The sequence below is a fragment of the Phascolarctos cinereus genome, unplaced genomic scaffold, assembly GCF_003287225.1.
Source record: "Phascolarctos cinereus isolate Bilbo 61053 unplaced genomic scaffold, phaCin_HiC Scaffold_726;HRSCAF=1367, whole genome shotgun sequence".
Lineage (NCBI taxonomy): Eukaryota > Metazoa > Chordata > Mammalia > Diprotodontia > Phascolarctidae > Phascolarctos > Phascolarctos cinereus.
In genome coordinates this window covers 39,767,377-39,780,618 of record NW_027556098.1, presented here as the reverse complement: position 1 = coordinate 39,780,618, position 13,242 = coordinate 39,767,377, and the positions used below count along the sequence as shown (strand labels likewise).

The window sequence follows — 13,242 nt, the reverse complement described above, 5'->3', positions numbered from 1 at the left end:
CAGGCTGGATGAGCCCTTACCCTAGGGAAAGGAATTCCTGTCCTTGATCTCTTCCATTAGTGTTTAGGATTACCCAGCTCATGAAGGAGAAAACCAGCCAGAGGTCCAGATGGAAGTGACTTCCCCTGCCCAGCATGTTGGAGGCAGGAATGTCATGCTCAGGCCACATTCTTAGCCCATCTGCTCATTAAATGTCCACCAATCAAGGTTGAGTTTCACTTGTCAGGGGAATTCCCTTTCAGAAATGATTTAAGGTGTTTCAGGGTCTCCCTTAGCATCTTTGGTTAGTGAGAAAAACCACTGACCATCAATTTATTGGTTGTAGGCTAACTTATTTAATAAATTGATTATTGATTACCAGAAACTGTCAGCATAATGTGCAGGGGCACATCCCAGTAAACTGTGTTAGGAAATGGGCTAAACCAAGTGAGGATAACCGTTACATCTCAAACCTATAGGTGAGTTAGGGGAGTGTCTACCCCAAAGCATGTGAAGACTTCTGGTGGAATGGGTGGATGAGAACAATTTGTTCCAATGGCCATGAAGGTGGCTCAAGAAGCTGGGGAGCACTTAGAGCCTGGCCAATCACTGAAGATATCAAGGTCATACACATTGCATTCCAGGCCACAGCCAGTCATCTTGACTTTTATTTTGCCACTGGATGACTCTGGAAGAGAGTGAAGCTGACAGCTTTATGCAACACTGCCTCACTTAAATCCAATTCAATTACAAGTCAAGCCATCATCCTGTGATGTCATTTGTCCTATAATTTTTACATTCTGAACCAGCAATTCTCTCAAAGCCTTCTTTGGAGAGATCATCAGTCATGTCTTTCAAGTTCCGGACCCTAATGTTTCTTCTGCATTTTCATTCTGCATTAAAAGTGTATGACTTGTGACCTAAATGCATTCCAGGTCTAGGAATTTTATTTTTTACCCTCTCTTCATGTTGACAATACTGCTACCAAGGTGGTAAATCAAAACTGACAGAGCATACTGCAAGAAGTTAGTCAGCTTCACAAAGTGACAGAGTATAAGAAAGACAAGGATTCTCTTTATGCTCAGAGGGAAAGGCCCTATAACTGGAAGCAGAGAGGCTGTGGTGGTCAAACACATACAATTTTTTTTTTAAAAGGCTAAGACCACAAAGATTGTGTGGCAATTGAATGTGTCAACTCCAACTGCAGAGGTAAGAGAATGTTGCCCATTACCAGTAAACATTTTGAACTATGAGGAGACAAAAGTCCGAGTGATCCAGTTCTAAGCTTCATCTTTTTGTTTTGCTTTCATAATAAAGACATTTAAAATGTTGGACATACACTATTTACATAGTTTGGCTTCATATTAAATGTTTTGGGAAGAAAAAGGCTTAAGTCAACCAAGCCATACTATGTGAAACTTTTCCCATATAGAAAAAGTTAATCAGTGCTTGGAGATGTGGCTGAGTATGCAACTTTTTTTTAAGGCAATCACACACCTAGAATGTGTCACGTGTTTGGTCTGAGGCCGGATTTGAACTCAGGTCCTCCTGATTCCAAGGCTGTTGTTCTATCCACTGTGCCACCTAGCTGCCCCCGAGTATGCAACTTTGAACATTAGATTTGAATTTGGCTCATACAAATGTGTGCTAATATATCCTAAAACTCAGTTATTGACTGCCTATATGCTCAGGCAACCTGGGGATGATGGGGAAATAGGGACATAAAATAGTCAAGATACATATAGTTTATAGCTTAGTTCCATTGGAGTCTAGCATACCTGTAGTGAATTCATCAATTTCAGGGTTGCCCAATTTCATGCTATCTTAATGTAGTGGCTACTTCTCACAGGTACTCAGGTCAAGTGGAGAACTAGTTAATAGTAACCTAAATACTTTGTAGTAGGTCATTAAAGGGATGGTTTGCTAATTGAGAATTGCTGACGGGTTAATTATGTGATTAGGGGTGGGAGTGGCAACTCTTTAAAAAGATAACTTGTAATAGAGAAGACTTGGAAAGTTACTGATCTTATACTAAAACTTCATTCTATAATTGTTATTTTATTGTCATTAATACTAGCCTATGAGCTCTATGAAGGCACAATGATGTCTTTCTTAAACTTTGTATCTTTCCCCAGTCACTAGCACATTGCTGTTTAGATAGGAGGTACTTAATAAGTGTTTGAATTAGCTAATATTGTTAGCCATTTAGGAAGGTTTTTGCATACAGAATTCTCTTTTTGACCAGGGAGTTCTAATTTTTTTTTCAAAATATATTTGCTCATAGTCTTCTGGCTTTTCTTTAGGTTTTACTTGCTTTTAATTATATCTTTATGAGCTTCTTTGTTTGCCTGCTTATGAGCTAGGTTATTATGCTTGCACAGGTGTCTAAAACTGAGTATCTTCAGTCTCCTTGTTTGCAAGGCGGGCTGTGTGGGACCTTAATCAGGGTCCATGTCCAGAGTAAAATACAAGGAAAGAAAATTAACCCCAGCTGTGTTTCCAGTATGTGATAGGACCAACATCTCTCAATATTCCCTCACGAAATGGGTTAGACTAAATTTTTTCCCCCCTAACAAGTAATAAAGCTGTCCCCAGACTTGACTGGCCTGTGGGGTCAAGGCTCAAGCTGTACCTCCTTTCAAACAGTTTCTTGGTGGTCTGTAGCCATACTGACAAGCCTTCCTGTCATCTAAGGACATAAAAAAGATCACCTATAGGGAGGGTCAGCGCTGTTCAGATTTGGTAGAGGAACCAATGAAGCAATGAATTATCATTAGATTAAAAGACAAAATTTTAGTTAGAAATTTAAAAAAACTTATTTATTCATAAATAAAATTCAACAATGATTTACTGTATGAAGATATAGCTACAAAATATGCAGGACTATAAAACAGCTCTTTTTTCCTTCCCTTCACAGCCATTTTAATCAGAATTTTAAAGCAACTTCAAGTGGTTGATGTCAAAAGGAAAAAGCATCACCACTTGAAAACTAGGGCATCAGTATCAGAATAGCTTGTTGGAAATTCTGGTATACACATCAATGAATAAGATTAAATGTTACTGAATTCTGTTATTTTCAAGGAAAATCACCAATTCAGTCTGTATTTTTAAGTTTTACAAAATGTGATATAAATATTTTTTCTTATTTCAAAATCTCTCCTCCTCCTTATTGTGGTAGAATATCACAATAACCCAGGACACAAACATAAATATAAACACTAAACTGGTATATTCAATTTGGCAAAACAAAAAAAAATGCTCCAAATAACAAATCTAAAAAGAGTATAAGAAAAAATATATTTTTAAAAACTTCAGGCTTAACTATATTTAGTGTTTTACAGATAAGGCTGTTATTTCAAACTGATTCTATTCCATGGCATCTTTCACAAATATTTCAGCAAGACATTAAAAGCTAATAATCAATTAATAACATGAAAAATATAGGAACCTGTTTTGCATTACTTCTAAGTCCTTTTGGTAGGAAAAATCTAAGTAATCTAAATATTTATACTCACACAAGTACCAGTGTAGATGATACACACAGACTGTATTGAAAAATTAAAATGGCTGAATTTAGTGGAAAACAGAATGGCAGATTATTTTCAGAACAATTTAGTTCTTTACTATATTTCCTCTTACCTCCCAAGTCAATTTTCCACTAATGGTTACATTTAACTTTTGTTCCACACAAATTACTCTTACAAGCACCAATTAATGTTACATGCAAAATTATAGCATTCATTATGTTACGGTACATTTAGGAACAAAGTCTATATTATGTTTCTGAAATATGAAAGAGTGCTATGCATTGCTTCCCTAACTGTAAAGTCTAAAGACAAAATTACTTATTTTTTAGACAAAAATACAGCTAAAACTACTGCTATCCCTTTATATGGTTCCATTCAACCAAAAATGTATAAAAACTAGTTTTAAAGAAAAACATTCAATTAATATTAAAGCTCACGTTTCCAACTCTGAAATACATAACATATAATTTTTCCATTGCTTATTTTGATAAGAATGTACAGCCTTTACGTTAATTTTTTTAATGTAAGAAAATGAGTACTCAATACCTAAATTCTCACGTTAACAAAGTATACATTAAAACATTTTTGTGATCTTCCTATAAATCCATTTCTGAATAAGGTAGACAACTTGAAAAGTTATAAGGAGCTGCAAAAATAAAGATAATTTATTTGTAACTATCAATTTGTCCCTTGCTGTGGAAATGCTGACATTAACAAAAGTTTCTTAAAAGCTCATTAGAAAATAATGAAAGCAACTAACATTTCTGTTGTTTTATGCAAGAAAATTTACTCAGGTCACATGAATGGAAGCATAGTTTATTTCTTACTCAACAAAATAAACACTTTCATGTCCAAATGGTATTTAAGATCCTATATTAAAGAAAAAAGAACAGAAAAAAACATTAACTGCCATGTAAATATTTCAGATTCAAAACTTTATTTGGAGATCTTGTGTCCCTTGAATGGATAAGAACATTAATTTAAAAACATAAGACAAAACATCCTCAAAATTAGAAATTTTACTTTAATATTAACCCATACTTAAGATTGTATTTAGATTTTTAAAAAACTGTAACTGATTTTTAAAAATACTTAAAAATGTTCAAAAACCAAGCATAATAATAACTTGTGATATATAATCCTACAGTCCAAAAAGATACTTCATTAATGCACTTTTCCAGATGAAATTAATCTGATTAATAATTATGCAGGCAATAATAATTTCTGGAAAGTATCTTCTTTTTGACAACAAAAGTATGTAATCTTTTCCAAGTGTTCAAGATTTGAGTTACATTATAGAAGAAACACTAATAAACACCAAAGCCTCTAGAATTAAAAAAAAAGATACTACTATTTCCCAATTTTATCTTTCTGATGCATAGATTTCCTCTCTCATGTAAAAGTAAAGATAGCAATAGTTAGCTTTCCTAAGTTTAAAAAAAATCAGTAAGGATAAAACAGGATACAATTATGAATATTGTTTTAGATTTTTAAAATGACTTAGAATAGCTCTTCATATGGGAATAAAAGACAAAATTTCATATAAGATTAAGAAGTGTACAAATTCACTTACTTTTTCACAAAAAGGTGTTTCCATGTATTATAATAAAAGAAATTTCAATACTAACATTTTCTCTCCATTGGTCTGGAATATGAGTAAATATAGTTAAGAAAGGTGTAGTGCTCTACTAGAGCAATAGCAAATCCTTTTCTAGTCAAAGGAGTTTCTTCCCCCTACCTGCCAAAAAGAATACGCTTTTTAAAACTCTGAAATTTAACTCATATTATCTTTACAAGGATTAATTCAATACTTTCATATTATTCCACTCTACTCTGACAAAAATTAACTTTGGACCTTTGCCTTCATTTTTAACAATTTTTTTTACATCTTTCCACTATTATTACTACCTTTTGAAAAGGATAACCCCCAAAGCAAAGAATTTTAACACAAATCACAAAAAATAAGTGGACAGAAAATACATATGTATATATATTATATATGCCATTCTAGAAAAATGTAGTCTGGTGCTTTTCCCTCAGCTTTGAATTATAGCATATATAATGTTATTTTAAAATATAGAGTCTACCTACTTCATGTTATTTGATAGCTATGTGCATATTCCAACTTTTTGTTCAAAAGTACAATTAGTATTATAATGAAAAATTAGTGCCATGTGTATGATGTTCCTTTTTATCTTAACTATCTGTTTCAGTGTTTCAAGTTCTAATACATTCCATCTTAAAAAAAAACAAATAGTATCAACTATGAGAAACACAAAACTTTGAAAATCCATTCAAATGTTCTTTGTATTTGAATGCTATAGTTTACATTACAACATAGTGGAATACTGTTTTATTACAATTACTGAAGCTATTGTAAACTGTTAAATCCTCTTATTAAGCAGTACATTTTAATTTCCCAAGCCTTCTTTAGCATTTAACCACTGTTAATAACAGTACTTAACGACTGGTAGTTTCTCAGCTTCATATCAACTCAAGTATTACTATTACTATGTTGACTTTGCTTCATTAAAATTTTGCACAAGAATAATATAATAATAATAAAAAAAATTCCACATGACCATAAGATATAAAAACCTTTCTATTAAATGTTAGGGTAACTCGTGAAAATTGAGATTTATACTTACTGCTAAAGGATACTAAAACCTAAATCAATACAACAAAATACTAAATCCACTTCTTCCCTATAAACTTAACTTCAAGAACATGACAAATATTTAAGAATGTGACAAGTATTTAATGGAGCTTCAACAGAATATATGAGTGTTCAATATAATTGAAACAAGAAGTCAGTTATAGTATTCTGCTAATTTTAACTCACTGTTAGCAGCCAAGATTTGAAAATTATAGTGACTTCATGGAATGAAGAACTATACATACAATAAAGATAATATAAAAATTCCAAAGTTAATAAATTTATTCTGCTATTAGATCCCAGACCACAAAACTTTGTTTTTCAGAAGCCTATTTAGAATTCTATCTTCTAACAGCAGTTAAATTCATCTTAAAACCCAAGAAGTTCCAACCTTTATTTTTTGCCATTTTTGTCTCTTACCACTTGTTTGAATCTTTAAGTTGAATTTCTTAAGTATTCTGGAAATAATTTCCAATTTCTTAACAGATGAGTCTCTTAATTGTTAATTGTGTGTTTGTTCATGACTCCAAAGACTAAATGCAGTCTTAAATGTCCTATGACAAAGCTTACACATATATTGCCTTTTAAATGTGATTGCTGAAAGGGGTGGGGCATGATAAAAGAGTGTGTCTGATTCTTGGGGAACAAACAGTTTCTCAGTAGTAGATGTACTCTCAGACAAACCAGTAGGGCTGTCAGGTTCTAAAGGCTGAATTTTGGGCAGTGCTGGAGGCAGAGGTGGTGGTGATGGGGAGTGAGCTGGGGGGCATGACTCAGGATCTTTACGTACAGATTCTTCCGTAGTCTGGGACATATGGGACTGGAAATGGCTCCAGAGACGAAAGTTAGTACGAAAAGCTTTGTTGCATACGTGACAAATAAATGGTTTCACAGAGCACAAAAGCTCCTGGTGACGCTCTAACTGTTTATGTACAGTAAACATTTTCCCACACTTTTCACAGGGCCATACACCAGAGTCTTTATTACATACTCCATCTTTTGAAGCTAAATTAGTTCCAGATGCATCATCCTGAGTATCTTCTACAGGCTCTTCCTTGATCTGAATTTTAAGTTGTTTAGAAACACTCAGGTCTTCAGGGAGACATGAAGAGTCTTCTGAATCAAAATTAATTTGTTCTGAAGAATCACTGAATACTCCATCTTCTTTTGTGGTAATAAAATGGTTTACTTTATTTAGCTCAGACTGGGGCTGCAGTTTTGAAGTACTAGTAACATCACCATTGTGGTCAGCAATAGGAAGAGAAAAGTTTTCTGGTGGAGCCATGGTATTCTGATTATGAACTTCAACTTGGTGGCGCCAAATACTAAAAGAAGATTTAAAAGTACGCATACATTCAAGGCAAGTCAGCTTTTTATACTCACATTTACTTTCATGTTCATGCTTCAGTTCTGGGGAAAAGAATCTAAGGCTGCAATAAGGGCAAACTGTAGCATTTCTGCATAATCGTTCATGGTTTCCTTGTTCTAAAAGAGAGGAGAGCTTAGCATTGCAGAGGTGGCACTGGTAAGTCTCCTTTTCTACTGAACTTTCATGAGGAACATGTTCTTTTTGTTTGGCAACTTTATTTACTCCTAGTGGTTTTTCTCCTGGGTGCATTTTTATGTGTTGTTTAAACTGAGAAAGAAAACGGTATGCTTTCCCACAATAAGTACAAATGTATGCTCCTTTGGCTCTGGATCTTAAGTTCCTTTTGATGACTTGCTGTGCTTGTGAACTGGTTTGTCCCTGAAAACCTGATTTGCCACGCCTTAATTTAATAATCAGGGCTTTTTTAATTTCTCTCTCTCTGACTATGTCAATTAATTTTCTTTGGAATTTTTCATCCAAGACAGCATGTGAACTAGAAGCTGGTGATGGATTCTTCACAATCCCATGCTGTGTCTGACAATGTGTCCAGACTTTGAAGTTTGTATGAAATCGTTTGTGACAAATATCACAAGCATAAGGTTTTTCAGGGTTATGGTACATATTAACATGACGATGAAGACCTGCTGTGGATCTAAAAATTTTAAGGCAATGCTTGCATTTAAATTTTCTATTTGGTCTAGTTTCCTCCAACTCACTATATTCATCTTTACTAAAATCTGAATCTGGGAACTCAGCATCTAGGTGAGTAGGGCTTGAGTTTTCTTCAAAATTATCCTCTGATCCAAGAGAACCATGCTCATTTACCTTCAGTTTTTTAAATGGTAACCTTCGGTCAGCTTGAAATCTCCTTTTTGCTATGACTCTACTTTGGTGACCTTGATCATCTTCTATCTTAAAAGAGAAGTTTTTATTAACTGATGCTGCTGCATCTCCTATAGTGACCCTGATTATTTCAGAAGGATCTGAAAGTGGACTGCTAGGCTCAGTTTTTATTCGTACCTCTGTAACAGGTGAGGCTATCTCCCTTTCTGATGACTGAGAGGCACTGAAGGACCTAAGGCGATGTGGGTGTATGACCTGTGTCTGGTCAACTAGCACTGTTTTTTCAGTAGACTCTTTCAAAGATGACTTTTGAGATGCAGCACTAAATGTTTTCTCTGGTGCATCATTTGTTATTGAAGATGGTCCTTGTGAGGTTTTCAAACTAACCGAAGAATACATAGGAACCTGACTATCCACTGATAATGACCGTCGGAGAAGACTCTTAACAAGTGGGCCACTTCCGTCGATACTTTGGTTTCTAGGACCTGGTCCACTAGATGGGATCACTAATCCTAATTTTGAGTAGTACAGTAAATTTCTATCTTCCCCTTGACTGCTTCCTTTGCCAGTTTCTTGTAACAGATATGGAGCCTCTGATGAGCTACAAAGAGACAAAACAGGTGGCTGTGGTTTTTTCAAAGACATTTCTATAGCTTTCTCTCTTAAAGGCTGACTACATATTCCTTGTTTATCATCTGAAGTTTCTCTGTCCTGTAGGGGTTTTGAAGGTAACACTGTATTTCTTTTTACCAAACCACTTCTACACTGATCATCCAAAGATCCAGAAGGCTCAATAAGCTTGGGATAACACAAAGAACTTTCTTTTGGCCACCTTCCTTCATTTAATGACAAATTGTGAAGTGGTTCAATTGGTTTTGTGACATGTGGTCTACTCATATTATTCTTGACTGCAATGCTAGGTGAAGGCTTTGAAGTATGGCTTAGGTCATGTTGAATTTGACTAGCATTCTTTCCCTGTGCTTCAATTCTGCTTTGACAAACAATAACACTTCTTTTTTGAGAGCTACTTTCATCTCCTTCTTGAAATATTTTTTTCTTATTGGGACATGCTGGAAAAGAGATTTGTGGTGTCTTGGAAACAATGTTAGTAAGGAAAGAAATACCAAGACTGTAGCCAAGTTCTTGCACAGCAGCAAGGCTGCTTTTCTCTACAAATAAAGATGAAGAGTAAATATAATTTAATACATTATCAAAAGTATCTGGTTCACAGAAGTCAAGTTGAAATACTGTTTGGGACTCATTTTCTTTATTTGTGAATAAAGTCTGAAAATATTCACTGCTGGCAGCCAAGACGTTTTTATGAGCTCGAAATTTTTGGTCTCCCACTATTAGAAGAACATCACAGAGCTGTCCTTTGAGACGCTCCTCATTTAGAGCGCTGAGGAGAGAAATGGCATGTGCTGGATTTATATAATGCAGAAGTCCCTCCATTGTTTGGGTTTATCTGAAAAAAAAATTGTATGAACAATGTTAAATAACATTGAAAACACATACAAAATGTCATGTTTCTTCATGTGAATAAATTACATTCTAACTAATCACAAACACTGAAGAATTATTTAAAATAAAGGTATAACAAAGGTTTAACAAGTATTTTCAGACAGAGAGACTCCTTGAACTAGAGACTAAAAGGGCCACACCAATAAGGCTTTTATTGAATAAAATTCCTTTCAAAATATGCCCAATAATATTTCTTCATGAATTTATCATAGAGGAGAAAAACCTACCTAAATTAGAAAAAAAATCTGAACTATACCACTTAAGAAATGTGGTTTTGTCTTCTACAAAAGTTCTATTCCTAACCCTCATCCTGATACTGAGTTGACCCCAGGGTCTAAAAGGATATGGTAGTACCATGCAAACTGTACTATATGTGTTTTTTCAGATAGGTACAAAGAGGCTGGTCACTAGGTGACAAATTCTTTGGGTTATGAAACAAAGGTAAAATTGGCTCTAATCTTACACAAGGCCCTTTTTCTTCTGTAATGACAGTGGCAAAGTTGTGGAAGATAGAGGGAAGGGGGATGAAGAATCAAAGGTTTTAAAGGTCTACAAACTTAACCTGTTTATATTCTAAATGCCAAATCTTTTTTCAGTGACTTATTAATAGTGGAACTACATCATAGCGACATTGATTTTTTTTTCTCTATAAATGAAACTGGAAAATAAGAGAGTTGAAGCTAAATGAAGACTGGTTCATAAGCTCTCCTACAAAAGGCAGATAAAAGAGATATGCAGAGTTGGCTTTATCATGTATCCAAAGACTAGAAAATATAATTTTATGGGAAATTTAATCATCCTGTTTTGTAGTATTCTTAATGAAAATAAGCAAAAGGTTTACTATGAAGATAAATAGGTTTTGAGGCATCTGTTCTGCTGAAGAAAAGGAAATAGAGAAGTCCTATGAAGAACTCAAATAAGACCCTCCTGTGACTTCAATGCAAAGAAAATATAGGAGAGGAGGCAAAAAAAAAATTACAGTGTAAAATGTGATTCAGGAGAGTTGAAAGAGGTTGGACCTGGCAAGGACTCAGAAAAATTACAAAAATGGAAACTGAATATACCATTACAGACTGGAAATTATTGTTTAAACGCATTTGGTTCATTCTGGAATAAGCTGAGAATAGTCAAATTGTCAATGAATTAGATCAAAAGTTAAAGTGAACAAAAAACTAGGATAAAAATAAGATATTAAAATAGCTCTAATATGAGCTATTTAAATTACATGACACTGAAAATGGATAAAGGAATTGAAATCAATATAAAACTATCCCCATTTCCTATGGAAGTTGAATTGATATAAAGAAATCACCCCAAAGAGAGCAACAAAATCTATTTCTAGGTTCTAGGTACCTCAAGGGTAAGCACTTCATCTTATTAAACTAAGCAATATAGCATTATTTAGTATATGTATATATTATACTAAATAATATTATATTTTATGTGTATAATATATTATATTACAATTATATATTAAATATATTTCATATATAATATAGCAAGATTTAGTAATAAAGCAATAATAATTTAGCAGTAATAATTTTATTAGCAATAATAATAATTTACTAATAGAGCAACAGCAACACTGATTTAGTCATATAAATACATTTTCAAAAATCTTATGAAGAAGTAAAGCAGAAGCACAAGTACTGACTCCAAATAGCAAGATGTTATGGAAAGAAAACTATGCTTGCAGAATCTGATGCGAAATCCAGTTAAACTAGATCATGCCTAGAATGTGAAACAATGTAAGTGGAATTTCTGTAACAATTCTGCCCACCAATAACAACAGAACAACAGCTGAACTCTACACACTTAAAGAAGAACTAGAAATGGCATCAAAACAAAAAGAGGCCAAAAACAGACAGACCAGATGAAATTAGGAGTCTATGGTAGAGGTGACACAATTTGGAAGAAATTTCACAATCTATTTTCAAAATGTCTGAAAGAAAGTGATTAAGGGGGCAGCTAGGTGGTGCAGTGGATAGAGCACTGGCCCTGGATTCAGGAGGACCTGAGTTCAAATCCAGCCTCAGACACATAACACTTACTAGCTGTGTGACCCTGGGCAAGTCACTTAACCCCATTGCCTAGCCAAAAAAAAAAAGTGATTAAGAAAGTATCCATTAACTAGCAAGCCACATGCCTAATTTCTTATCTCTACAAAATCTCTGTGAGAACACTTGATCCTTTATATAACCTTATCAAGCCATCCTTGATGAAAATGTGAAAAGGCAACACACAAGCTTTTTCAAATTATATTTTATAGCTACATTCTATAGCAATCTAATCCAACAAGCATTTATCAAGCACCTATATGCAAGATACTTGTATTAGGTCGGATATCTTTTCCACCACATAACTTAAGAAAAGTCATAGAGAATACAGCATCCTACTGTACTTATTTTTTTTTTACCATAAATACAGCTTTAAAAATATTTCATCTTACAAAGTTTATGTGAAGTGTGTGAAAATTGTACAAGAGTCCTTGATAGATTCACTGGAGAATTTCCTTTGACAATCCTCTGATTATTAATATCATGGGAGGTATGAGATAGAAAAATGGTGAAGTCTCCAGATGTTCTCGTTTATGGATGATGATCAGCTGATTTTATCAAGTTCTATAACACTAGTCTCCTAAATGAGATCAATAACCACTCAAGAATTTAGCTTAACTATCCCCAAAGCAAAAACCAAAGGAATAAGTTATAGGAGCTAATGGCCCATTATAAAGGCAAGGTTAAGTCCTAGTGGTGCAGCTAGATGGCTCAGTCAATATAGCACTGGGCCTGAAGTCAAGAAGACCTGAGTTCAAATGTGGCCTCAGACAATTACAAGCTGAACAAATCACTTAACTTGTCTTAATCCACTGGAGAAGGGAAAGGCAAACCACTCTAGCATCTTTGCCCAAAAAATCCCATGGATGGTATTGGCATGCTATGGTCCAAGGGATCATGAAGAGCTGGACTCAACTGAACAAATAAGTCCTAGTAAAAGCTCATGAGAGATTCCATGACAGTCCTGGAGCACAGGCTTGAAAACTGTACCCAGGAATCCAAACTTACCAAGTCATTAGTATGGAGAATAAACACTTACTATTCAGCTTAAGTCTGTAACCTATTAAGGGTACAGTCAATGATAGATTACAATGTTGACTGGCCATAGCTAGCCAGCATCAGGACCTCTCCTTGTACCTAAAGACTGGATAAAAAGGATTACCTGTACCTAGCCAGGCTAGTAGTCAATTCCTCCACCTGAGCCATTAACGCTGAATTCCCTAGTGCTATACATAAGGAGACCAGACTCACCTTGAGGAATTCAGATGATCTCCCTGTAAGTTTTCACAG

The 13,242-nt window shown here is 34.4% G+C and overlaps 1 protein-coding gene across 3 annotated transcripts in view; it reads right to left on the bottom strand.

Annotated features, from left to right (window-relative positions):
- Positions 1-2,770: 2,770 nt before the first annotated feature.
- Positions 2,771-13,242, bottom strand: part of ZBTB21 (zinc finger and BTB domain containing 21) — a 45,259-nt gene continuing 34,787 nt past the window's right edge. For all 3 annotated transcript variants that reach the window (XM_020976254.2, XM_020976255.2, XM_020976256.2), the window contains one exon: positions 2,771-9,839. In XM_020976254.2, the coding sequence (XP_020831913.1) occupies positions 6,665-9,826 (3,162 nt within the window). In that variant the 5' untranslated portion in view covers positions 9,827-9,839 and the 3' untranslated portion in view covers positions 2,771-6,664. The remainder of the gene's footprint in view (positions 9,840-13,242) is intronic.